At 53.9% G+C, this 26,707-nt stretch overlaps 1 protein-coding gene across 11 annotated transcripts; it reads left to right on the plus strand.

Annotated features, from left to right (window-relative positions):
* The first annotated feature begins 300 nt into the window (after window positions 1–300).
* Window positions 301–24,238, plus strand: LOC308236036 (paternally-expressed gene 3 protein-like). 11 transcript variants are annotated; one of them, XM_080645243.1, is made up of 10 exons: window positions 343–507; window positions 4,313–4,384; window positions 9,073–9,146; window positions 10,445–10,921; window positions 11,604–11,684; window positions 12,693–12,920; window positions 12,998–13,107; window positions 15,391–15,493; window positions 16,252–16,341; window positions 16,666–24,238. In XM_080645243.1, exons 4-10 carry the CDS (start codon window positions 10,528–10,530, stop codon window positions 20,805–20,807), a joined length of 5,148 nt encoding a protein of 1,715 aa, XP_080501369.1. In that variant the 5' UTR covers window positions 343–507; window positions 4,313–4,384; window positions 9,073–9,146; window positions 10,445–10,527; the 3' UTR covers window positions 20,808–24,238. The 11 variants fall into 11 exon arrangements, with proteins under 11 accessions (XP_080501376.1, XP_080501378.1, XP_080501374.1 ...); XM_080645249.1 differs by having other exon boundaries at window positions 10,745–10,921; XM_080645250.1 differs by lacking the exon at window positions 9,073–9,146 and having other exon boundaries at window positions 301–507; window positions 10,745–10,921.
* Window positions 24,239–26,707: the final 2,469 nt, after the last annotated feature.

A 26,707-nucleotide genomic window follows, 5' to 3' on the forward strand; every position in this document is an offset into this window, starting at 1 on the left:
CGTGGTTCCCCCCCACCCCGCCGCCTTTTTCTTTCCTCAGCAGTTTTGCATTCGGGAGCCATTAGTGGCGGTTTCTCTGCACCCCCGTTTCTTTGTGTCGGGGGCGCACAGCCCCCCACCCCTTTTTCCAGACCCCTCTTTGGGGCCCCTCGTGTGGGCTCAGTTGACGTCAACCTCCGGCCCTGGCGCCAAGCGGTTGCTGCGGCAACCGTGTTCTGATTGGCAGGGCCCGGGGGCATTGTGGGGGGTGCCCAGGGTGGCGCGCTGCCGCTGATTGGCGCGCGCCGGAGCCCCGCCTCTGCGGAGAGCCTCACAAGTAGTCGCGGGCAGCGCTGCTGCGGCGCAGACGCTCGGAGTTGGAGGTCCAGGTTGGAGCGGAGGAGCGGACATGTCCACCCTGAGCTGGTGGCGCCGCCGGGCGCCCGGGTCGGTGCGGGTGCGCTAGCCAGTGCGCGGGCTGCACCTCGCTGGCCGTGGGGCCGGCCGCTGTGCGTGCGGTGTGGTGAGGTGAGATGAGTCCGGCCGCCCGCCTGCGCCTCCGTGCCAGGCGGGCGCGTCGGTATCACGCCGCAGGTGCGGTACCCTCGGCGGGCGGGGGTCCGCAGTGGGCGGCAAGCAGGGAATCGCGCTTGCCGCAGCGGCACCAGCTTGTGCGGCCGGCTGCCCAGTAGAAGCGGCCGCGGAGTCGGGGGGTGCCGCGCTATGTTGCCGCGATATAGGTGGGGGACAGGCGGGAGTGGGGGGGTTTGCCGCGATGTAGGTGGGGGACAGGCAGGAGTGGGGGGGTTGCCGCGATGTAGGTGGGGGACAGGCGGGAGTGGGGGGGTTTGCCGCGATGTAGGTGGGGGACAGGCGGGAGTGGGGGGGATTGCCGCGATGTAGGTGGGTACAGGCGGGAGTGGGGGGTTTGCCGCGATGTAGGTGGGTACAGGCGGGAGTGGGGGGGGGTTGCCGCGATGTAGGTGGCGACAGGAGAGAGTCGGGGGTGTTGCCGCGTTATAGGTGGGGGACAGGCGCACGATGGCTGCAGTGGTGACGGGCTCCTGTTACTGCGAGCCTGCCAGGGTGGGCGTCCAGGCGGCGGCCGGTCCCTGCCGAGCGTGGGTGGTGAGGCCTCTGGGTCTGCCCGCTTTCCCGGGCTGGGGCTGGGGCTGCAGAGCTGGACCCTCATCCCAGGAGGTCCCTGGTCCTTGGGCCGCCTTGCATCTTTGCCGCGTTTGGGGGCGGTGCTTGTTTTGCCGCAGTGGCCGTGGGAGGAGCTAAGGGCTGCAAGGGGCTGGTCCAAACGGTGTGACGCCTACGGGTTATTTTCTTGCGACAGCGTTGGGCTGGGGAGCCCCGCCTACCATGGCAACCTGATCGCTATAGGCGAGTCGCTGGGCAGGCGCTGTCCTGATTGGTTAATTGCAGATGGGGCGGGGCTGAGGGCTATCATCACAGGCACTTTGGGCTCTGACGATCTTGGAGCCCTGCCTACCTTGGCGCCATCTTTGATGGGGGCAGCTGAAGTTTGCCGCGCAGGCGCAGTTTTGCTGGCTGGCCGCAGGGGGCGGGGCCAAGGGCTGTGGCGGCTGCAGTGATGAAAGGCTGCGGGTGTCCTGCCTGTCTCGTACCTTTCTTGGTGTGTCGGTTCCAGCCTGACTAGGATGGGGTCTGAACTCTGACTCTGAGATTGAGCCACGAATAGTGTCCGATTTGTCGGCGGGGCCCGTGTGGCATCTGGTGACCAGGCACAGTGCCTGAAGTTTGCCATGGCTGTTGCCGCTGTGGAACTATCTGGAGGGACAGGGATACAGGCTGTCAGTATGCCGGTGTGTGTGGGGGGGGCGAGCTTCAGAGGCTCACTGCGTCCCTGGTGGTCTTTGCAGGACTGTTTTACCCTGGGGTGTGTCTGGCTGCATTTTTTGGCGGGGGGGGTGCTAGGGGTGGGGTAGCAAACCAAGGTGTGTCGCACAGGTGGCTCTGTGGGGTCGGGACCGATGCCCTGCAGCTATGTAAGTTGGCTGATAGGTGGAAGCCACGGCTTGTCGCTCAGGTGCCGTCATGAGTGACAGCAGGGCTGGCAGCAGGGGCGGGCCTGAGGGAGGGGCTCCTTAGCCCCACCTACTTCTAGCGCTATGCTGGCCCACAGGTAGCCGGGAGATTTATTGCGCAGGCGCCATCTTGAGTGACAGCATGGCTGGCTGCAGGGGTTGAGCCCAAGGCAGGGCTGCGTGTCTTGAGTGACTGATGGGGGCTGCAGTCCTGCGTACTCCCGCGCCTGTGGGCCGACAGGTGGCCAATGAGGCTTACTGCGCAGGCGCCATCTTGAATGACGGCAGGGCTGCAGAGGGCGGGTCTGAGAGGATGATGTATTTTGAGTGACTGATGGTGGGAGGTGCGGACCCAACCCATCTTGCGGTGCCTGTTGGCCAGTAAGTGGCGTCTGAGGCTTACTGCGCATGCGCCATCTTGTGGCCCCTGCCAGGGTGGGCCCAAGGGTGGGCTGTCCTGTCCTGCGTGCCTGCCCGTTGTGGCACTCTACTGGCCCGGTGATGAGTAAATGACGGTGATGCGGCAGGGGCGGGCCCTGGGAGGGCCTGGGGAGCCCCGCCCACTCGGGGAGCCCCGCCCACTCCGGCACCACGTTGGCCAGGCTTTCTGCGTGAGCGCCATCTTGAGTGACGGTGGGCGGGCCACAGGGGCGGGCCCAGGGGCGGGGCCTCCCTGTCCTGAGTGACGGATGGCGCTGAAGACCCGGACCGTCCTGGCGCTGTTCGTTGGCGGCCACAGAGGCTTACAGTACAGGCCCTCTTGAGTGATGGCAGGGCTGCAGGGGCAGCCCGGAGGTCGCAGCCAAGGCTTACTGCAAAGGCGCCTTTTTGAGGGACAGTAGTGCTGAGGGGCTGCGGTGGCCGGAGGGGCTGCAGGCACCGAGCCACCGCCGCGGTCTCGGCTGCGCAAGCGCAGAGCGGCCAGCAGTGCGCTCGCTGCAGTGGCGCCATCTTACGTGGCCGCGCGACTTGGCGGCAAGAGCCTTGCTTCCTCTGAGGGGCGCCAAAGCCGCGTCAGAAATGGGGGACCAGGTTCAACTGCGCGGTTCTGGGGGTCCCTTAGGAGAGAACTGCGGTTCAGAATTGAGGACTGTTAAGAGATGTGGGGAAAGGCAGGATCTGCAGTGGAGGAACGGAGGCGGCGGGCTGTGGGGGCTCGGAGGACAGGGCAGGCCTCGCGGGCAGGGGTGGGCCTGCACCCTGTGGGGCAGGAATGTGGAGCGAGCATGGCCGCCAGGGGGCGCGGCGCGGAGTGAGGGGAGGAGACAGCTCTCCGCTGGGGGCGGGCCTGGGGGCGGGGCCGCTCGGCGTGGGGCGGGGTTTCCTGCTGGGAGGGGGGCCGCGGGCGGCAGGGGCCACGCATGCGCACAGCCACGTGTGGCGCTGTCCGCGGGTGTGGCGCTGGGGGCGGGTCTGCCGCAGGACCGTTCCCGGGCCGAGTTTTTTTGAAGTGCACCCGCCAGTGACAGCGTTAGCGTAGCCCCGAGCGTGCCGGGGCCTATGCAGGGTTCTGAGGTCGGCTGATAGCACGGCCCCGACACAGTGGTGCCCAGAGCATCACGGGCCTGTGGGAGCGGGGCTCTCCCTGTTGCTTACGTACACGCCGTGAGTTCAGTTTCCGGCCCTGCACCACCAGCTGCTGAACGGCTGCGCTGGAGCCTCGCCTCCCTTCTCCAAGGGGTACCCCTGTCATTATCCCACGTGGTATCCAGAGGAAACAAAAGTCGGTGTACTGTTTGTCTTGTTTTTTCCAAAGGGTGAGCTGTAATCGATGGCCATGAGCTCTGAGATTGAGTCCTCAGAGCCTCTGCTGTCCTATGAAAGGAGAGCACGTGGTGGGGATCAACACGAGGATAAAAGCGAGGTGCTGGTGCTGTCCCTGGCCCGTCAGGAGCAGTGAGCCGTAGTGCCCTCTTAGCCGCTGGCCCCTCCTGCCACACGGCCTTGCCCGTAGCGAGTGGCAGTGCCACGTGGCTAATGGGCGGGCTTCCTAAGTTGGCACAGCCCACACCCGCGTCCTCCTCGGTTTGCTCTGCTTGTTAGGGGCGTTCTCAGACCCTGCAGGTTGCCTTGCGCACCCACTGACACAGCCCAGGGGACAGCCTGGGCCTCGGAGAGCGCATGGCCCTGCCTTCTGGCAGGGCTGTTCTTCCTGGTCTCCGCTGACCCCTGTGAGTGCCGGAGAGGAAGGTGCTGCTGCTGCGGGGTCACCCCCGGCCGGAGGAACCCCGTCTCGGCAAAGCAAACGTGATGTCTCATGTTTTCCTTTCCTTCCCCAGCTCTGCCTTCTCGAACTTCTACCCTCTTCGCAGACGGCTGACTAGATCCCAGCGCCAGGTGGCTGAGTCCAGGTGAGCCAAACTCGACTTCTCGCCTCACAGTACCACACCCGTCCTTGGAGTGGGCGCGTCCTTCCTCCTCCTGGCCCACGTGGCCCACCCACACGGCCACAGCACCTTTTGTGCTCCGGGAAACGCACACACACTTCTGGTGGGTCCCGTGTTCGCCAGACATTGTCCGTGGCCTCGTGCCATCCTTTTTGGTATCCTCACTCTTTTCCCAGCACAGCTACCACTTCAGGCCCACTCTTTCTCTCTTCCTGGGCGATTAAAGAACACAAAAGAGTCATTAGTCACCAATAAACACGGCCCCCGGTGGGAAAGGAAGTGTGTCCCTGGAGCTCACAGCGTGTTAAGTAATGAAATACATTGAACACGTGATTGTGAGACTCGTGCATTCGCTGCAGGCAGTTACCTTAATCTGGAAGAGGCCATGTAGGGCCTCCCTGAGGAAAGCAGGGACGTGGAAGTGGAGCCCTGAAGGGCAGTGGATAGTAGGTGTGGGAAGAGGAGTGTTGGGAGAGGAGACATGGCCGTTCCGAAGGGAACGGGAGAGGAGCCAACAGTCCAGGACTCCCGGAGCGAAGGAGGGACCCGGTCAGCATTGGATGGACGTGGGGGACAGGTAAGCACGTGGCTTGATCTGCAGCACATGGGAAGCCACTGCGACCTTTAACCGCGGAAGTAACACGATGATCAGATTTTTGTTTTTAACATGTCATCTGGTTGCAGGGGTCAGAAGGGGAAGGTTGAAACAGTGGGTGCCAGGAGGCCACCCTCGGGTCTGAGGGAAAGATGGTGGCTTGGATTTAGGGTCACGGCAGTGGGTAAGTAATGGACTCGAGAGGTACTCAGAGAGACTCAGCAGGGCTGTCCCCTTTGTCCAGGCCTGCGGACCGATTCAGACCGGACTTAGCGAATCACGTTGCCTGGGGAAGTGAACAGCACAGCTGCTCATTCTACCAGCAAGCCTTGGTGCTGGGCCTGGTCCTGCTAGATTCGGGTCTCCAGAAGCGAGTGACGTAGTCCTTGGCCTCAGTGTCCCCTGAATGAGAACTCCGATTAAATGCGGAGTCAGACAGCACGCTGGCCAAGTGGGTGGCCGTGTGAGGTACCACCTGGGGACAGGCTAATGTGCTGCTTGAAACGGGCCCCTGGGGGTGGGTGGGTTTACGCCCGGCCTGGGTGAAAGCTCCAAGTAGCCAGCGTCCATGCTCAAGCCTGTGGAGACTTTGAAACCTTGCTCTGCCTAAGAACCCACCTCATGTGGTAGATTCACATGAATGAAGCTCAGGGGCCGTACTAAGCCATGCTGACCTACTAGTGTACGTGGGAAAACAGCTTGCTCAGCTTTGGTTTTCTGATTTATGCTGTGAGGTCACTATAGCAGAGACGCAAATACTCAAAAGTGTATGATCAGCAGATCTCTCCCTGTAGGCAGACCCACATGGGAAATGAAACCATTTGAGAAGGGTGCTTGGTGCATACAGGATCAGAGCAAAAGCACGTGGACACACTTTAACAGCACTGGCCTGCCAGGTGGCAGTGCCTCCGCCTGGTGCCATAAGCTCTTGCTAGGGTTACCGTGATACCAGGAGCCCCCATCGCCAGCCCTCCCTCCCTCCCCGAGCCATTCACAGTAGGTCTGGTTGGGGAAACACCAAGAGTGGACAACAAAGGAAGCTTTGCTGCAGCGTGGTAAGTGGTGGAGGTGTGAGCGGGGTGATGTGGCGACTACCAGAGGGGGCGGCCAGGCTGGTCTGGTAGGTAGTGGTCACTCGGACTTGCTCACATCCCCACGTAGAGCCTTACCCCAGCAGCCCCTCCCGTCCACATGAACCTCAGCCTAGAGCAGTGGTCCTCGCAGTACACAGCTCCTGAGGTGCTTGTTGGAACCACAGACCTACACTGTCACAGCTGGAGAGGAGGCTAGATTTCCCCAAGTGCCAAAGTCACCCCACATGTGAAGGCCACACCTGAAACCTATCTTCCTATATAATAAAAGGCTGATATGCAAATTACAACCGCTACCTATGACACGCACTGACCACCAGGGGGCAGACGCTCAACGCAGGAGCTGCCCCCGGTGGTCCTGCCTCCGCGGCAGCGCTGATGTCTGACTGCTCCCGCAGAGCAGGCCTAAGCTGTCAGTAGGACATCCCTCAAGGGCTCCCGGACTGCGAAAGGGCACAGGCCGGGCTGAGGGCCCCCCATGCATGAATTTCGTGCACGGGGCTTCTAGTCTTCTATATACATAAAAGGCTAAGTGACCATGATGCGCACTGACCACCAGGGGGCAGATGCTTAGACCGGTAGCTATGACACGCAGTGACCATCAGGGGGCAGACGCTCAGACCAGTAGCTATGACACGCAGTGACCACCAGGGGGGCAGACGCTCAGACCAGTAGCTATGACACGCAGTGACCATCAGGGGGCAGATGCTCAGACTGGTAGCTATGACACGCAGTGACCATCAGGGGGCAGATGCTTAGACCGGTAGCTATGACACGCAGTGACCATCAGGGGGCAGATGCTCAGACCGGTAGCTATGACACGCAGTGACCACCAGGGGGGCAGACGCTTAGACCGGTAGCTATGACACACAGTGACCATCAGGGGGCAGACGCTCAGACCGGTAGCTATGACACGCAGTGACCACCACGGGGGCAGACGCTCAGACCAGTAGCTATGACACGCAGTGACCATCAGGGGGCAGACGCTCAATGCAGGAGCTGCCGAGCTGCTGTGACTTGGCAGCTGCGGTTCTCGAATGATGCACCCGGAACCAGAGAGGAGGAAGCCTGATTCTAGGGTGCATCACCCAAGAACCGCCCTCTCACAATCCGGGACCCCTCGGGGGATGTTGGAGAGCTGGTTTCAGCCCAATCCCTGCAGGCCAGCCGAGGGACCCCACCGGTGCATGAATCCATGCACCAGGCCTCTAATATATTAATGTTGATCAATGTCAGCCCAATCAATTTACTAAGATGAAAATTTAAAAATAAATTAAAAATTTAAATGTTCATTCTAAAAAAAAAAACACCTTTTCCTGCTCCTAGATGATGAAAGTTTTATTTCATTTTTATATTAGATTTAGCATTTTTTATATATGGTATGATCTTCCCCCTCAAGTTAATGATTGGCTAGTTTTCCTAGTCCTACTTATTGAAATAATCTACACATTCCTTACTATGTTGCAATGCCATTTTCATAGACGACTACATACTCAACTATGTATAGTAAACTCATTATGATTCTTAAATGAATCAGTCTTTCTGTCATAAATTGCAAGTGGTTTTCTTTTGTTATTTTCTTTCTTTGACTTTGATGGTGTAGACAAGACTGTCACTTCTTATTTTCATGTCATCTTTCTGCCTTTAGGCATCATACTGTAAAACAACTTTCTTACCCCAAGATTATATCAAACTATTTCTTGGTGATGGAAAAAGTAAAAGAATTCCATGGTCAAATACATTCGTAAAACACTAAACTTTATACCCCTTTCTTGAAGAGTCACAATAAGATGTATTACTACTCACTGTGTTTTACAGCAATTTACGACATATACCTGCTCTAGAAGAGTGTCAAGAACAAAAAATATATATTTCTTAAATTTTGTTTTTGGCTTATTGGCCTTTTGACATAGGAATTCTCAAAATATTGATCTAAATGGAATTCTTCCATGTTACCGTAGAGCAGTGGTTCTCAACCTTCCTATTGCTGCGACCCTTTAATACAGTTCCTCATGTTTTGGTGACCCCCAACCATAAAATTATTTACGTTGCTACTTCTTAACTGTAATTTTCCGATGGTCTTAGGCTCTACAGCAGCGGTTCTCAACCTGTGGGTCGCGAGAACCGCTAGCAGGGTTGCCTAAGACCATCGGAAAACACAGGTATTTACATTACGATTCATTAACAAGTAGCAAAATTACAGTTATGAAGTAGCAACAAAAATAATTTTATGGTTGGGGGTCACCACAACATGAGGAACTGTATTAAAGGGTCGCGGCATTAGGAAGGTTGAGAACCACTGCCTTAGAGCCACTGTCCAGTTCCCATTAGTATTCTTTGAAATTCCGTTAGATAATATCCATTAATTTGGGGGAGGATTTAGAACTTGAGTGTACTGGATCCATACATCTCCCAGGACTATTCTGTGTCTCTAGCTTATTGCAGTATAGTTTGTAACTTTATGTAGGTGCTATTTTTTATATTGGAGTTCTTCCCACTTAGAAAAAGTATTGTTGATACATATTTAAGGAGTCTGTTATAAATTATTTCCTTATTAAGTTATAACATCTCCCTATTGATTCATAAGAGAATGATAGTGTTACACCTTTCTTTATGCCTCAGATTTGTTTTTCTTGTCTTGTAATTAGCTAGAACTCTAGAACGATGTTCAATGATGATAGTGTTCAGACTTTTATGCCTCTTTCATTAAGCGAGTGGTCAGCGGTTTGTTAGTGCTAATCTTCGGCTTGGGTTTTGAGTGCTGGTTTCATAGAAACAATCTGAAGGTTTTCTGTTTCTTTTTCCTGGTTGGTTTATACGACATGTAATTGGTCTTTTCCTGAAGGTGATCGAAAAGGTGTCACCCCAGTGATCCCGAGCCCACGGCCATTGGGAGCGTGGGTCTCGGACACTTGCACATTCTTCCGTGTTCACCAGCCATGTTTCTCCCTGTGAAATGTCTGCAGGTCCCTGGCATTTTGACTCTGTTCCTGTGCAGAGTGGCTTGTTCGGAAGTTCCGGAAAGGATCTGTTCCAACAGGTGATTTGCATACTTGAGCGTGTCCTGCTGTCTCAGAGATCGGACTGGATCTTGTCGGGGACCCAAGTTTTGTCTCGACAGGCGCGGGCTCTGTGCTCTCCCTCCCTCCCGTGGAGGCACATTGGCTTCTGCGGCCTCTGCCCTTGCCGGAGGCCGCCCCTCTGAGCCAGGTAGCCAGGTCCTGGGTAAAATTGTGCTGTCGTCCGAAAGATCGCTCCGGTGCTCAGAGCCAGGACACCTGCCTGTCCCCTGCTTTGGAAGCTTCTGCTCAGCAGGTGGCATCTGGTGCCTTCTCCACTGTCACACCTCCTCCAGGGGCGGGGCAGGGCACCGTGCTGGTGCCACGGCTCCCGGGGGGACAATGGAGGACAGTTTCCCTGGGAGCAGAGTGCAGCCCATCACAGCAGGGGAGCGTGGGACCGAGCTTACTGCCTTTATTCCCACACAGTCAGTCTACTTTGAAACTCTAAATAATTGGAACACCTTTTTTTCCCTTTAGACGTATTAAAACAAAATAATTTTTTTAAAAATACGTTTTTTTAATTGACTTCAGACGGGGGGAGAGAGAGAGAAGCATCGATGATGAGAGAGAATCATTGATCGGCTTGGCTGCCTCCTGCACGCCCCACACTGGGGATCAAGCCCACAACCCGGGCATGTGCCCTTGACCGGAATTGAACCTGGGACCCTTCAGTGCGCAGGCCGATGCTCTACCCACGGAGCCACACCGGCCAGGGCAGGTGGTGAGCCTTTCAGGCATATTGGCTTATGGAAGCTTCATGGTCCTCAAAGGGGGGTGCGTCTGTTGTTCCCTATTTGCAGATACGGGGACAGACGCCAGGATGTAGAGTAAGTTGCCCAGGATCATAAAACCAGTCAGTAGTGCCTGAGTGGTGTGGCTCAGTGGTTGGACATCCATCTATGAACCAGGAGGTCATGGGTCGATTCCTGGTTTGGGCACATGCCTGGGTTTCGGGCTTGATCCCCAGTAGGGGGCGTGCAGGAGGCACCAGTCAATGATTCTCATCATTGATGTTTCTCTCTCCCTCTCTCTTCCTCTTTGGAATCAATGAAAATACGTATGTTTAAAACAAACAAAAGCCTATCAGTAGCGACCTGACTCCTTCAGTGCATGCGGTGCCCGAGGCATGCCTGTGCCTTGCGGTCCTGTGTCTGTGTCTGTGTGTGGGGGGGGATATGCACCGCTTGCCCCCCTGGCCTGTTGGCAGAAGCGTTGCTGACGCCCTCGCAGGCCGCTGGGCCTCACCCCCGGGCCGTGTGTCTCTTGCGCCCTGCAGGTCCCCGAGCACTGGCTGGCGCGGCTGCTGCGTCCTTCCCGTGACCCGTTTCGGTGGTTCCGCTGACCGCTTTCCCTAGCGAGATGCTGCCGCCAAAGCGCTTTTACTCCAGCAGGCCCAGGAAGTCCTGGGCCCCAGACCCGTATGAGCCAGACAGTGACTTGGCTCAGGACCCGGATGCCACCGTAGGAGGAAGTCCGACTGACTCTGAATTTTCTCATCAGAGGTTTCGGAATTTCCTCTACGTGGAATTTGTCGGGCCTCGGAAGACCCTGATCAAACTCCGAAACCTCTGCCTAGACTGGTTGCAGCCGGAGATTCACACCAAGGAAGAGATCATCGAGCTCTTGGTCCTCGAGCAGTACCTGAACATCCTGCCAGAGAGGGTCAAGCCCTGGGTGCAGGCGCGGAGGCCGCAGACCTGCGAGAAGCTCGTGGCCCTGCTGGAGATATACAAGGAGATGTACGGGCCCGAAGGTGAGGCGGGGGGCCGGGCCTGCTGATGCTGGGCCACGCCCTTCTCCCCTGCACAGCCAACCCTGTGATGGGCCCGGGCCCCCTGGGGAGCAGAATCACCAGGGTGACAAACCAGCCACCCCACCCTGAGGTGGGAGGGACGGGGACGCTCGGGGCAAGGGTCCGTGAGGAGCGTCACGTGTCTCGTGCTGTGGCCCCGGCTCCCTTTTTTTTTTTTTTAATCTTCACCCGAGGGTATTTTCCCATAGATTTCTAGATGGAAGTGGGGAGAGAGAAACATGGACGTGAGAGAGAGACATCTATTGTTTGCCTCACTCACAAGCCTTTACCGGGCTGGGGACCCTGCAACGGAGGCGTATGTGCCCTGGACCAGGAATCCAACCCACGACTTTCCTGTCCTTGGGCCGATGCTCTAACCACTGAGCACACCGACCAGGGTCCGGTTCCCTTTTGGAGACCGAAGGGTGTGGTGCGCCAGGAAGTCGTATGGGGCTGCAGTTGTTGGGGGCGAGGTAGGAGCGGTCACAGCCCAGTTTCCACCAGGAATGGTCGCAGCTGAGGTGTGACGGGCTCAGAATGTTCCAGCGTCCCGTGGAGGTGGATGTGCGGTGGGGCGCGGGGAGAGAGAGAGAGAGCGGGCAGGTGAGGGCCAGCACTAAGTGGGTGTCTGGTGTCCTCTTAGACGACCGTGACACCCAGAACGAAGACAGCATGAGCCGGAGCGGAGCAGGCTCCTCCCTGGCACGCTCCATCTATTTCTGCAGTGAGTACCAGTCGGGCCATGCCGCCGTGGGCACAGCGCCAGACTTCAGCCCCGCTGCCCACTGCCTGAAGGGGCACCGTGGGCATCGGGGCCTCTGAGGGCGCCCCCCCCCCCCTGCCCCACTGCTGCTCCGAGATCTGAGGGGGGCACAGGTTAGTTGGTAATAGATTAGGCATTTTTATACCCGAGCTGGAGCCGATGTAGAGTGGAATACAGGACGTGTATCTTCAGGGATGACGGCATTTGCTCTTGGAAGGGTGCAGTGGGCTGTTCAAGCTGCACCCACAGCCTGCCCAGGCGGGGCGAGGCTCTAACGCTGTTTCATGTTAAACAGTTCTTCGGTGAACTTTAACCATTCTTTAAAAATCAGTTCTCGTTCTTAATATATTTTTATTGGTTTCAGAGAGAAAGGGAGAAGGAGATAGAAACATCAATGATGAGAGGGAATCATTGATCGGCTGCCTCCACGCCCCACACCAGGGATTGAACCCGTCACCGGGGGGAGGGGGCATGTGGCCCGATCAAGAATCGGATTGTGACCTCCTAGTTCATAGGTCAACCCTCAGCCACTGAGTCACAGCAGCCAGGCTCTGGTGAACGTTTAAAAGGAGCGTTGCTTTGGGCAGGACGTATGTTTTGTAAGGAGAGTAATGTGCACATTGAGGGAAGCTTGGGTAACTGATGGCAGAGGGGCTGATGGCCATCTTGGAGGTGGACTTGACCGTGTACAACCTGGGGAACCAGCGGAAGTGTCTGAAGGGGGGCGGAGCTTCTGAAGTAAGCATCAGAACTTGCTTTAGCGCAACCTCCACGTAGTCGAAGCCTCCAGAAACCGTTCCAGGCCGAGGGCGATGGCAAGAGTCCAGGTTGCCCTTGGGCGTGTGGAGACCTGGATGTGGGATCTGATTCCTTAAGGCAGGAGCAAGGATCGTGCTCTTGTGGAGGGGGCTTGCACATGGGGGGACACATGTCAGCGCTGTGCTCACCCCAAACGTCTGGCTTTCGCAGGAGACCGGGACCGGGATTGGGACCAGGACTGGAATCGAGAGCAAGCCTGGGACCGGGATCGAGAGCAAGCCTGGGACCGGGCCTGGGACCGGGCCTGGGACAGGGCCTGGGACCGAGCCTGGGACCGGGGCCGGGCTTGGGAGCGAGCCCGGATGCGGGAGCGGAGGGCCAGAAGCAGGGACCTGACCTTGCGGGAGCGCTGGCCGTACGGCAGGATTGTCAGAAGCAGTAAGTCCTGCGCTCTGACCTCCCTAACGTGCCTGCGAGGCCGGCCAGGCCTTTCCCTCACGGCCTTCTCTCCCCAGGGCTTCCTCACCGGGACCTTTCCCTTCCCGCCGCGATGGAGAGAACCATGGCCTTGGAGCGAGGGCGCCGACGCCGGAGCTTCATGATGCAGTATGAGTTGCAGTCCCAGGTATGTGCCGGTTCCCTCTCTTCATTTCATGGCAGAGGTGCCTTTTTTCCCAAGACAGTGTGTGCGTGCATCTGCCCCCTAAAATCCCGCCTGGGCAGGGCGCCCCCGTTACTCCTGAATGGATCCCAGGTCTGCCCCCAGAGGTGGCAAGTGGCCAGAGTGACCGCTGCCATTTCCTGACTCCTCCCCGTGGTCAGAGGAACTCTCCTGCTCAGGAAGCTCTCCTTCCCGAGCACGATGAGGAACTCGCTTAGCGCCCTGTGCGCCGGCCACGTGGCTGTGCGGTGGTGCGCCGGGCTCTCCAGGCAGCACCCGTTCCTGGGGGACGGGGTGTAGCTTGTGCAGTTGCGGGTGCCACTGGTGATTACAGATGCAAAGGGAGCCGCTGCCGTAGGGCTGCCCACGCGTGCTAGATGGACAGTCTGACACCAGAGGATCATCGTTCTTTCACAGGAAATTGCCATTCAGAATTTAACGTACATTCAGTATCCTCCGATTAGGCAAATGGAGACAGATACGAAAAATGCCCTTTCCCTTTTGCCATTGCCCTCGGGGTCTGTTAACAGCAGAAACAGCGGGGGTGAGCCTCCTGGCCCCCTCAGGCCACCACGCTCCTGACCCGTCTGTCCTCTGCCAGCCCCAGGCGAGGAGCGAGGAGCGCCGGCCTCCTTGCTGCCTCGCAGGTGCCTCTGCACTGCAGCAGGGAGGCAGGCCTGAGCCCGGCCGCTCCGTCAAGTGATGCGGCCGGCCATGCAGGGTGTAACTCCCCGTTCTGCGCGCCTCCTGAGCTGTCGTAGCTCGTTTGTGCCCTAAAGGTCCTCAGCCCCAACCTCGTGTCATTTTGAAGCTCCGCGTCCTTATGGTGGGTTTGGTGCTTCCTCACGGCACGGACACCTGCTCTCCTCCTAAATCCCGGCGCCTGTGCTCATGTATCTCCCAGTAGAGATGCACCTCATTGTGCAACTGCCTTTCTTTGCTGCGTTTTCTCTCTCTGGAGGCCCATGGGACAGACTCCGGTGGGAGGCCTGCGTTTGCCGTTTTAGGGTACAGTGTCCAACCAGGACGTGTGGGAGCTCGCTGAGGGCAGGACGGCTCAGAGCTCAGTTAACGTCCATGCCACTTGCCTGCAGTGGAACTATCTAATACGTTACCCCAGTATCTTTCTAGAAGAGCTTAGAGTAACGTATGTTTTCTTCGCATACTTTTTCCTATTTAAACCACACGTCACGTTGAACTGCCTCCCCCACAATACGGCAAGGCGGGCTGATGCCCTTCTCCCCATTTACAGAGGAACCCGAGGCTCAGTTTTCTGTTCCCACGGCTGCTCGGCTCAAAAATGGCGCAGTCCTCCCTTCACCCTCCTTTTCCGTGGCTCTGAAACGGGTGGGCCCCCACGGTCCTGTCTCCCTCCTTCAGTGTGCCTCAGCCTTGGTGCTGTGCTCCCGGGACCACCGCCCTCTGAAAGCAGTCATGTTTTAGTGCAGCAGCAAGAAAAGGTTCCGGAAGATTCTGTATAGAAGACTTGGAGTGATACAGGGGATTAAAAAATTTTTTTAGGAAAGGACCCATTAGAACACAAAAGACAGCTGTGAAAGGAAGGCATTTAGCTCTTGAAAACCGCCCCCCTGGGGTTATTTGGAACTTCCACACCCAGAGGAGCCCACAGTGTAGCCATGTTGTGCAAAGCATGTGTGCACAAGACACGGTGTGTGTGTGTGTGTGTGTGCGCGCGCGCAGGGGTGGGAGGCATCAGTCACACTTCCTGACCATATGTCTGCTAAAACACATTTTCTTTCCCCACATATGCCATGCATAGTTGATAGTTAGCCTGTTGAAGCTTTCCCACCAGCCCCCTCTCTCTGTGTCAAAATAGTGCCCGCCACTGAATGCCCCACTCAAGACTCTCTACAAAACCTTTGCTCACTGGTCTAACCCACCCTGAACTGTCCCTCTACTAAGCCTGTTAGCACTGATTATCTGTACCCCACTTTATTGCTTATTGTTCTCTAATTGTTTCATGAGTCTTTTCTCTCCAACCAAATTATAAGCTGCATGAGGGCAAGGAATGTGTGTCATGCGTCTTTTGGATCTTCCTCAGACTATAGCGCCAAGGTAGGTACAAAGTAGGTCCCTAGTAAAACTTGACCTGGACCACTCAGAACCCCAAACGCTGTGAGCACTTCCTACATACCTTTGTATGTCGTAGCTCCCATATCGCAAGCATTCTTCTCTCTCTGCGTGCCCCTCCGGCGGCCCCACTGAGGTCTGTGTTTGCTGTTTCAGGACACGATGTCATACCAGGACATGGTGAAGCTCACCGAGGACAGGAAGGCTCAGAACTCCATCAAGGACAACATGGAGAACTACAGGAAGCTGCTTTTCCTGGGTAAGCCGCTGCTCCTGCAGGCACTGGAGCATTTTGCCACCTTCCTCTTTCCGCCCGCAGGATGGCAGTGTCCACGTGGATCTCTCTGTACTTCAAGGGTAATCAGAGACCTTTGGAAGCTCTCACAGCAGAAACCTAAATGAAGAGATTTCTGTTGTTAAGAAATCCTTCTGGCTCTGGGTGAAGAGCCTATTGGGGGAACACAGAGATGGCACCTGCCACAGAGTTGGTACTTTCATAGGTGGTGACAGCAGAGACTTTTTAAATACACACTAGGGATGGGACGCTGACTTCCCTGTGCCCGCCTAGAACCACCGAGCTCGGTCAGAGCAGGCAGCTGGCCGTTCCAGTCTGTGCGGTGGAGAGCGCTGAACCGAGAGTTCTGTGTAAGGCAGGGGAGCCTCGAGGAGCTCCGGTGTTTGCAGAAGAGGCAGGGAAAGAGAATTCAAGAGGTAGGAGGACACCCCTGGAGGCCAGTGAGACAGGAAAGGTGAAGCCTGAAAAGGATGCAGTGAATTTGGGGAGACACGAAGGTCTCTCTGTACAAAAGTGTAGGTGGAGTCAGGAAGATTAATTACCTTCAGGTTAGAATGAGCTAAGGGATGGTAGTAAGGAAGTGAAACTGCAAGCACAAGACATCCAAAGGATTGGATTTGGGCTGCTTCATATTTAGTGGCTCGGCGAAAGACAGACATCAATTTATAGTGCTGAGTCTTGGTCCCCAACTTGAGTATGAGCTGTCGTATTATTGTGAACAGGGCTTCAGCTTGCCGAAGATGATGGCCACTCCCACATGACACAAGGCCATTCAAGGTCAAAGAGAAGTGCCTACCCAAGCACCAGTCGAGGTAAGCACTAGGTAGACCATGCGTAGTGGCCACTTTAACCGGTGAGATGGGCACTAATCCGTACATACATACAGTGCGTCCTCACTTAACGTCCGCAGGTGCTGGAACTGGACGTGAAATGAGTTTTACCATAGGCTAATCGATGTCAACAGAGTTAAATCCCTACGGCATCTCATCAATTAAAATGAAACGATGTTACTCGAGGACCTGCCGTACTGATAAACCTTTAACAATTTATATTCACACCACCGTCACGGAAGACCTGCTGTTACTTTGCACAAGTACAGGAACTAGGGAGAATTTACATTTGGTGTTTCTTTTCAGGTCTGAGAGCTACGCCTGAAGCCAAAAAGTCAACCCATCGCCGGGGAATTTGTGAAGAGGAGGCTTCGCATGGAGTGATAATGGAGAAATTCAACAAGGATGTTCCGCGAAACTCCAAATCCGGAAGAGCGAGAGAACCTAACGACCGGATTCTAAGGTTCCCCAGAAGGCCAGACCACGATTGGAAAGATGCGTCCCTAAACAGACAGTCAGTGATTCAGGAGAGGGTCTATGCAGGGAATGCCTTTGGGGGAGGTTTTAATTGTAACTCAAACCTTGTTCCCAAAAAGAGAGTTATTGAAAGAAAAAGGCGCTATCAGTTTGACACAGATGGGAAGGGTTCCGTTCATGATCAGAGAGGCTCTCCGCGGAAGAGACCCTTCGAATGTAGTGACATGAGAAAGGCCCTGAGCACGAGCAGCCTTAGCTCCCCCGCCGCTGAGTCGCAGCCGCTTGATTTTGCAGCCATGCCTTATGTGTGTGATGAGTGTGGGAGGGCTTTCGGTGTGATATCCGAGTTTGTCGAGCATCAGATCATGCACACTAGAGAGAATCTCTATGAGTATGGTGAAGCGTTTATCCGTAGTGTGGCTGTCACTGGGAAGAGTGTGGCTCGGGGGAAATGCTTTGAGTGTAAGGAGTGTGGGGAAACCTTCGACAAGACTGCCGATCTTGCCGAACATTGTAAAATCCACTCCAGAGAGCATCTCACAGGAGGTAATGGTGAGGAAGATGGGGAGCCCTTCCTGCCTAGCCCCACCTTCAGTGAGCTTCAGAAAATGTATGGGAAAGATAAATTCTATGAGTGTAAGGTGTGTAAGGAGACCTTCCTTCATAGTTCTGCTCTGGTTGAACACCAGGAGAAAACCCATGGGAGAGATGACAAAGATGATGAAGTCTTTAAACCCAACCCAGCCTTTAAGGAGCTGCAGAGAATGTATTCTAAAGAGAAAATGTACGAATGTAACGTGTGTGGGGAGACCTTCCGTCACAGCTCCTCTCTGAAAGAACATCAGAAGATTCACACTAGAGTAAACCTGTTTGAAAACAAGGGCAAAGTGTTTGAGGAAACCTTTATTCCTGGTCAGTTCCTTAGAAGGCGTCAGAAATCTTACTTACAGGAAAAGCTCTATGCCTTTAAAGATGGCAGGGGTGCCTTTGAGCAACGCCCATACTTCAGTGGGCCTCACCCAGTTCGTATTCGAAATAATCTCTATGAAGGCAGGCCGTACGGGAAGTCTGTCATTCGTAGTATGCCCTTCACTGAGTCTCGGAAGAGTCATACTATAACAAGACCACCTGAAAACGAGGACGAGAAGGCATTCACCATTAGCTCTAATCCTGATGACGACCAGAAAATTTCCACTGAAGAAAACGTCCTTGAGAAGAAACCAAATGAGAGGTCTGTTATTCACAGCTTATCTTCGGCTGAAGTCCAGAAATGTCACAGTGCCGTGGGGCCCGATAAACCAAAAGTGATCACAGCGTCGACCATTACGAGCTCAGATGTTACTGAACAGGAAGTCCATGCTGGAGAGAAGACCTCTGAAGAAAAGAAAAATGAGAGGTCCGTTATCCATAGCTTACCCGTTTTCAAACTCCCCAAAAGTCCCAGTGGAAACGAAAGTAATGAGAAGGGAGGATCCTCAAATCTTGATGAAAAGCAACAGAAAACTCCTGCCAGAGCCAGCCCTAACGAAGCGGACAAGAATAACAACTACAAGGGCTCTGTTATACGCCGTGCGTCTGGTCCTGAACCTCCGGAAAGTCCTGCTGCAGAGGGAGCCAGTGAGTTTAAGAAGGATGGCCAGTCGGCTGTGTCCAACTCACATGTCCCAGAACATCAGAAGGCTCGTGCCAAGAAGAAAAACATTGAGCGCAGGAACTGCGAGACTTCAGTAATCCACTCCCTCCACTTCGGTGAACCTGAGACGTTTTGCCCTCGAGAGAAGGTCTACGAGTGTGCAGAGTGTGGAGAGTCCTTTGTGCGTAGCTCCGACCTCACTGAACATCAGAAGGTTCACCACAGAAAGAAGCCTTTTGGAAGCAAAAACTATGAGCGATCTGTCATTCGCAGCTTAGCCTCCACCGACCCGCAGAAGGGTTACGCTGAGCAGCCAGTGCAGGTGAGTTACGCTCAAGAGCCAGAGGGGATGACTTGCATTCAACAGCCAGTGCAGACTAGTTTTCTTGATGAGCTGGTGGAGATGAGTTACGTTAAAGAGCCAGTGCAGAGTTACGCTCAGCAGCCAGAAGGGATGACCTGCATTCAGCAGCCAGAAGGGATGACCTGCATTCAGCAGCCCATGAAGATGAGTTTCCTCGAAGACCTAGTGGAGATGAGTTATGTCCAAGAGCCAGTGCCGACTTACGGTCAGGAGCCCGTGGGGATGATCGGCGCTCAGCAGCCAGAGGGGATGACCTGCATTCAGCAGCCAGCACAGACAAGCTCTCCTCGACAGCCAGTGGGAATGAGTTATGCCGAACAGCCAGCACAAACAAGTTATGCCCAACGGCCAGTGCCGCAGGCATGTAAGGACTGTGGGCAGTCCTTCGCCACCATCGAAGCCCTTGGCGCACATCAGAAGATCTATGCCCGAGAAGAGTTCCATGGAGGTTCTGTCATTCGGGGTGCAGGCCTTGGCAGGCCCGAGCAGGAAGAGCCCGAGCCGGAGGAGGAAGAGGAGGAGGAGGAGGAGGATTCTGAGGACTCAATCTATGGATGTAAGGACTGTGGGCTGGGCTTTGCAGATCGGGCCGACCTGAAGGACCACCAGAAAGTTCATGGCAGAGAGTACCTCATCAACACGCGTGAGTACACGCAGTCTGTGATTCACACCCATTCCATCAGCGAGTACCAGAGAGAGAACACCGGAGAGCAGCTCTTCGAATGCCCAGCATGTGGGGAATCTTTTGTTCACAGCTCATTCCTTTTTGAGCATCAGAAAGTTCATGAGCAAGACCCATATTATGGCCATAGGAGGTATGATGAGCCTTTTATGCACCCTTTCATCATTAACCCACTGAGGTTTCGGGCCCCACAGGCGAATCCTACAGGGATGTATCTTCAGTGCCACGTGTGTGGGCAAGATTTCATTCATGGCTCCGTCTTCAATGAACATCTGGCACTTCACATGGGAGAGGGTTCACCGGAGCAGGCCCAGAGAAGCAGCGACGCGGTCAATGCAGGCTTGGCCCTCACCGAGTTACAGCGAAGTCAGGCCGAAGAGAAGCACTATGAGTGTGGAACATGTGGAGAGTCCTTCCTCAGCCAGTCAGACCTGAGGGATCACAAGAAAATCCATGAGAAGGATGATGAGCCCTACGATTACGGGGCTTCCTTTGTTCATACCTCATTCCTTACTGAGCCCCCCAAAGGAGATTCTCCATTCTTTGAGTGCAAGGACTGTGGGAAGTCCTTTATTCATAACACCGTTCTCACTAAACACCAGAAGTTCCACGTCGAAGAGGAAGAAGCAGCAGCCCAGGAAGTGGAAGCCAATGTTCTTGTTCCACGAGAAGTTCTGCGGATCCAGGGGTCCAACATGGAAGCTGCCGAGCCAGAGGTGGAGGCTGCCGAGCCAGAGGTGGAGGCTGCCGAGCCCAATGTGGAGGCCGCCGAGCCCAACGGGGAGGCGGAGGGACCGGATGGGGAGGCCGCAGAGCCCAACGGGGAGGCCGAACAGCCCAACGGGGAGGCCGAACAGCCCAACGGGGATGCTGACGAACCAGACGGCGCAGGAATCGAAGACCCTGAAGAAAGAGATGAAGAGCTGGAGGGGAAGGCTGAAGAGCCAGAGGGAGACGCCGACGAGCCGGATGGCGCAGGGATCGAAGACCCGGAAGAAGAAGATGAAGACCAAGAGATTCAGGTTGAAGAAGCATACTATGACTGCAGGGAATGTGGCGAAACCTTCACTACCACCTCGGCCTACGGGGAGCACCGGCAGACCCATGCCAGAGTGATAATATTCGAGTCTGGAAATGTCTATGGGGAAAGCTCACACTACACTGGGCATGCCAGCACCAGCACTCATGGCAACGACGGGGCTGACGACAAGTACTTCAAATGTGATGTCTGCGGGCAGCTCTTCTGTGACCGCCTCTCCCTTGCCAGACACCAGAACACCCACACTGGCTGAGAACACGGAAGGTCAGAAAACCTTTCCGTCCTAGGACCTGGCCCTCAGAGAACTCACAGAAACCCATAATCATGTCAGGAGGACACGTAGCTCAGCTTGGACACACTGACTTTTAGCACCCGATACCTTGGACTGGAAAGGAACCGGAGGAGGTGGTGGCGGTTCCATTGGTCTTAACTTCCTCCCATCACACACCAGAGCGTGCGTGTGGGGGGCCCACAGCACATCCCTTCCCTTTCATCCTAGTGGTCAGCTTGAGGGACAGTCCTAGGAGATCTCAGACTACAGAAATAGCCCCAACCAAATGATACTTCTGTAACCTACATATACTTTTCCTGAGCTGTATATAAATAGCAAATCATAGCAAACAGTAGTCACAGGTACTTGGACTTAATGATACAGAGTTACAGTTTACTGTGCAGAGATACCTCCGTGGTATGCTTCAATTTTTTTTTTTTGGAAGAGGAAATGAGCACCATACTTGTAAATATCTTAGTACCTGTGAAAGATTCCTTGTGCATTGTTTTAACCCCTTGAGTATCTTTTTGAGTAACTGTGTGTTGTCCCTTACTCTTAGATATTCCTGTAAGGTGTAGGCATGCGAGATAAATGTCCTTTCCTCTGTGCTGTTGGAGAAGAGAAGTTCTTTGAGCTTCCTTTTCAGCCATCTCGTCTACACCAACACCTTGGAACCTAATGCTGTATAAGCCTTTTGCAATCTGTGGATTCACCTTTTGTGACCCAAGTTGATCCCTTGCCATTTATACCTTGCAGTGATTCTCATGCAAAAATACTGCAAGTTTGTGTTTGTTTAACCAACTTAATGTGTGTTCGATAGTGAATCCACAAACGCCAAGCTTTTCCCTGTAAATCTTGCTTCTTTGCCTTGAAGAGAGTGGGTTGCGACCATCACTAGATCACGACAGTGCCTAATGAAGGTTGGAACCGTGAGCAGAGCTCTCACGCTGTAAATAGGGGTGCAGGCGACAACTCGCATCGCTTTGTGTGCGCTTCCTGCCTTAAGTGACAAGTAGCAGCGAGCTTTGTTAGTGGGTGCCGCCGCCAGCCAGTGTGCACCTGGGCGCCCCGAGCGAGTATCCTCAGCTTTCTCTTACTGAACCTCCTTCCTGTATTCACCAGTCTGACCCCCAGCCCCATGTCTAACTTGTGTTTTTTTTTTGTTTTTGTTTTTTTTTTTTAAAGAAAAGCTTTCTTTACAGTCAACCTAAGCGTAACATGGACTCAGGTTCCCAGCAGCCTTAATTTGTTTTGTTCCCATCTCTTCTCCCCTCCCTCGGCCCTCTAAGTGCTTCTGAACTGTCCGTTAGAGTCCGGTTGGTCTGATTCCCATCCGTTGCAGATCGACCTCGTAGCTTGTGGTTTCCTGTGTCGTCTCTGTGGGCCACTTGTGCTCCTTTTGCTTCCCCTCCCCCTCACGTCGTGACTATTGAGATTTTTTTTTTTTTTTTTTTTGGCTTTGAGTTGACTGGAAAAATAATTTTAAAATTTAAAAAAAAAATTCAAAGTGGATCTGAAGAAGAAGTGAACAAAAGATTAAAGCAGATAATTTGAGAAAGAAAATGCCAATACTTTCTTTGGGCATGTGCCCAAATCTCACTCTCCGAGATCTGCGTGGTTAGGGCTTGTGGAGGGGTGTCAGAGCTGCTGGAGTGCCGAAGTCCAGAGCGGTTGCTGGACTGAGAGCATGGAGCAGAAAGGAGAAAGCCAAAGAAAGGAGTCCTAGCGCAGACCTGGGAGGGTGAGGAAGCAGACGGAGGGAAATATCGGAAATGCTTTGGAAGGCCAGGTCGGTGAGAATACGGCCGGGGCAGTTTCGAAGGGGCCATCTGGACGGCATGGTGTAGGCGAGGGCCCACTGCGTCAAAAGAGCGGAGGTTGGAACGGACATCCGGGAAAACGGGAGCAGTGAGCCACTGCATCCGAGCAGGGTCCTTGAGAAGGGAGCCATTGCTGATGTTGGGGTGAACTTGGTTCATCACTGTTGGCGGATCAATCGGTGGATCCTTCTCGGAAAGCAACTTGCCAAATGTCAGGGTGTCCGTCCCAACCTTGTGTTAGTGAAAAATCAGGAACAACTTCGATGCCAAACGATAGATGAAGTGAACGTATCTGATTCTTACTCAGCTGTTTTAAAAATGATAATCATGCAGAGTTATGTAGTAACATGGAAATATATTTACAGAATATTAAGTGGAAAAAGCAGGACACAGAATTATATTTATACTACAATTATAACTGTTTAAGAATGTATGCTTTTAGTCAACAGCTGTTGTGTTGTTATTGTAGGCTTCTAGTTGAGCATTATTTTTCTTAAATTCCTTGATGTTCTTAATGGTAGTGTTACTAAAAAGTTTATAGTCATGTCTCCATTGTGAACAAAACTTAAACTCATTATCAAACAGTTGGAAAATAAAAGCGGAGGAAAAAAAACAAACCATATTCCCACCATCCAAAGACAGATACACTCTTTAATATATTGTTTCTTGTTTCTGTGCACAGGTTTATGATTCTAACCGTGTCAAAATGTGTATTCAAAGTTGATGTTATATTACCTTTGTTTCAAATGTTCCTTAGTAATAGTGTCCTGATAAAAAAGTTTATTATGCTTCTATTACAAGCATAATACATACCCAGAGGAAAAAATTGGAAGATACAGTAAATTAGAAAAGAAAAAACATCACTCATATTCCCAACACCCAACAACTGAATATCTTGATCTGTTTCCTCCATCTTGTTTCAGTGCACAAACTTGTGGTGAGTGTTGAATATTATGCATCAAGTCTACAGTGAGCAAAAGTGTGGAGAACCATTAACATAGTGTTGTTGTTGTGGAATTATGGTTAAATATTTTGTCTCAAATCCCTTGGGTGATCTTTGGTGTTTTGCTATTAAATCTTATGTATGTATTTTCCCATTGCAAATATAATACTCAGAATTTGGGGGAATTCAATAAAATAGAAAAGAAATTCACCCATATTCCCAGCACCTAACAGCTCCTATTAACATCTGTCTGTACACCAGTCTGTGATTGTTAGGGTGTTAATGATAAGTATGCATAGAGTCAAAGATGGGAAGAAATATGGAAATAATTAAGAAATAGTTGTGTGGTTGTGGGATTACGGTTAAGTATTTTGTCTTGGTTTCCTTGAATGATCTTTATCACAGTGTTTTGGTAATCCACCTTTATTACATATATTTCCATTGTAAACACAGAATGTCTTCATTATAGAAACTTTGAAGTTGCAGAAATGTAGAAGAGATACACCCATATTTTCATCATCCAAAGAATGTTAACATCTTGATATATTTTTTCATCTTGTTTCTGTGCACAGGTTTTTGGTTTAATATGGTTGTGGGTTCTTATATCTCTATCTGTAATAGTGACAATAAAAATAAAGTTAAAAATAAGATCTTTCTCAGTCTCTTCTTTTATCCATTTTAAGTGTCTGGGATTATTAAATATAGTTCTTTAAATTATAAATCCAAAAACTTAGTGCCTTCTTAGGCCTTAACATTTGCCTTAAAACTCTTATTTCAGTTTTAAGTATTGCATATTTTGATTCGAAGGGTTTTTCAAATGCACGATTCCACATTTTTAACTATATTTATACAATTAAAACATTTTTAATAGTGTTTAATCAGTCGATGAGTGGATAAAAAAGCTATGGTACATTTATACCATGGAATACTATGCAGCAGTAAAAAAGAAGACTATCTTACCCTTTGAGACAGCATGGAGGGACCCGGAGAGTATCATGCTAAGTGTAATAAGTCAGTCAGAGAAAGACAAGTATGACATGATCGCACTCATGTGGAATCTAAGTAACAAACTGATGAATGGAGTGGAACCAGAGACATGGAGTGTGGGACAGAGTGCGGAACCTCGGGGGGAAGGCGGAGAGGGTGGGTGGGTGGGATGTAATCAACCAAAGACCTCGTATGCACACACGCATGGCACTTGGACGCAGACAACAGGGTGCTGGAGGCCCGCGGGGCAGTGGAGGGGGTCACGGGGGAAAAAGGGAACATACGTAATTACTTACAACCTTAGAGAGAAAAAAACCCGCACTTGATAACCACAAGTGGATTTCAGTTACTTGAGTCAGTATTTAAATTTTTAATCTTATTTACATAGGAGATTCAAATAAGAAGGATCCTGTAACATAAAAATGTTAATGTTATGCTGTTTAGGGTCTCTCTAAAGTTTGTATTCCTAACTCTTCCCTGAGGTTAAAAGGTGTTTGTTCTGAAGAGTCATTTCCCTTGTGTTAAACCTGACCTCACCACCAGGAACATCCCAGGCAACTTGGCAGGTTGTCCCCTCCAGATACACTGGGAGGTAGTCCTATCTAATAAAAGAGTGATGTGCAAATTGACCGTCACTCCAACACACAAGCTGGCCGCCCCCATGTGGACACAAGATGGCCACCACAAGATGGCCAGCAAGGGAGGGCAGTTGTGGGTGATCAGGCCCACAGGGGAGGGCAGTTGGGAAGGACCAGCCCTGCAGGGGAGGGCAGTTGTGGATGATCAGCCAGCAGGGGAGGGCAGTTGGGGGGACCAGGCCTGCAGGGGAGGGCAGTTGGGGGCGATAAGGCCTGCAGGGGAGGACAGTTGGGGGGGACCCAGGCCTCAGGGGAGAGCAGTTGGGGGCACCAGGCTGGCAAGGGAGGGCAGTTAGGGGTGATTGGGCCAGCAGGGGAGGGCAGTTGGGGGTGATCAGGCCTGCAGGGGAGGGCAGTTGGGGGGAGCCAGGCCTGCAGGGGAGAGCAGTTGGGGGGGACCAGGCCTGCGAGGGAGGGCAGTCGGGGGCGACCGGGCTGGTAGGGGAGGGCAGTTGGGGGCAACCAGGCCTGCAGGGGAGGACAGTTAGGGGTGACAGGGCTGGCAGGGGAGGGCAGTTGGGGGTTATCAGGCCTGCAGGGGAGGGCAGTTGGGGGCAACCAGGCCTGCAGGGGAGGGCAGTTGGGGGGACCCAGGCCTGCAGGGGAGAGTAGTTGGGGGGGACCAGGCCTGCAAGGGAGGGCAGTTGGGGGCAACCAGGCCTGCAGGGGAGGGCAGTTGGGGGGGACCCAGGCCTGCAGGGGAGAGTAGTTGGGGGGGGACCAGGCCTGCAAGGGAGGGCAGTTGGGGGGAACCAGGCCTTCAGGGGAGGGCAGTTGAGGGGGACCCAGGCCTGCAGGGGAGAGCAATTGGGGGAACCAGGCCTTCAGGGGAGGGCAGTTGGGGAGGGACCAGGCCAGCAGGGGAGGGCAGTTGGGGGGGACCCAGGCCTGCAGGGGAGAGCAATTGGGGGACCCAGGCCTGCAGGGGAGAGCAGTTGGGGGGAACCAGGCCTTCAGGGGAGGGCAGTTGAGGGGGACCCAGGCCTGCAGGGGAGAGCAATTGGGGGAACCAGGCCTTCAGGTGAGGGCAGTTGGGATGCCATGCCTGCAGGGGAGGACAGGGGTGACCGGGTTGGTAGGGGAGGGCAGTTGGGGGTGATCAGGCCTGCAGGGAGGACAGTTGGGGGGACCAGGCCTGCAAGGGAGGGCAGTTGGGGGCAACCAGGCCTGCAGGGGAGGAGAGTTGGGGGGGACCCAGGCCTGCAGGGGAGAGCAGTTGGGGGGAACCAGGCCTTCAGGGGAGGGCAGTTGGGGGGGACCAGGCCAGCAGGGGAGGACAGGGGCAACCGGGCTGGTAGGGGAGGGCAGTTGGGGGGCAACCAGGCCTGTAGGGGAGGACAGTTTGGGGGGACCCAGGCCAGCAGGGGAGAGCAGTTGGGGGGGACCAGGCCTGCAAGGGAGGGCAGTTGGGGGCGACAGGGCTGGCAGGGGAAGGTAGTTGGGGGTGATCAGGCCTGCAGGGGAGGGCAGTTGGGGGCAACCAGGCCTGCAGGG

This window comes from Plecotus auritus (assembly GCF_963455305.1).
Source record: "Plecotus auritus genome assembly, chromosome: 10".
NCBI lineage: Eukaryota > Metazoa > Chordata > Mammalia > Chiroptera > Vespertilionidae > Plecotus > Plecotus auritus.

Excerpts from the sequence above, each read along its gene's own strand:
- LOC308236036 (XM_080645243.1), top strand. The coding sequence starts at position 10,528 with ATGCTGCCGCCAAAGCGCTTTTACTCCAGCAGGCCCAGGAAGTCCTGG. Across the intron at positions 12,921-12,997 it reads CGGCAGGATTGTCAGAAGCA|GGCTTCCTCACCGGGACCTT; the intron begins GTAAGTCCTGCG and ends TTCTCTCCCCAG. Across the intron at positions 13,108-15,390 it reads AGTATGAGTTGCAGTCCCAG|GACACGATGTCATACCAGGA; the intron begins GTATGTGCCGGT and ends TTGCTGTTTCAG.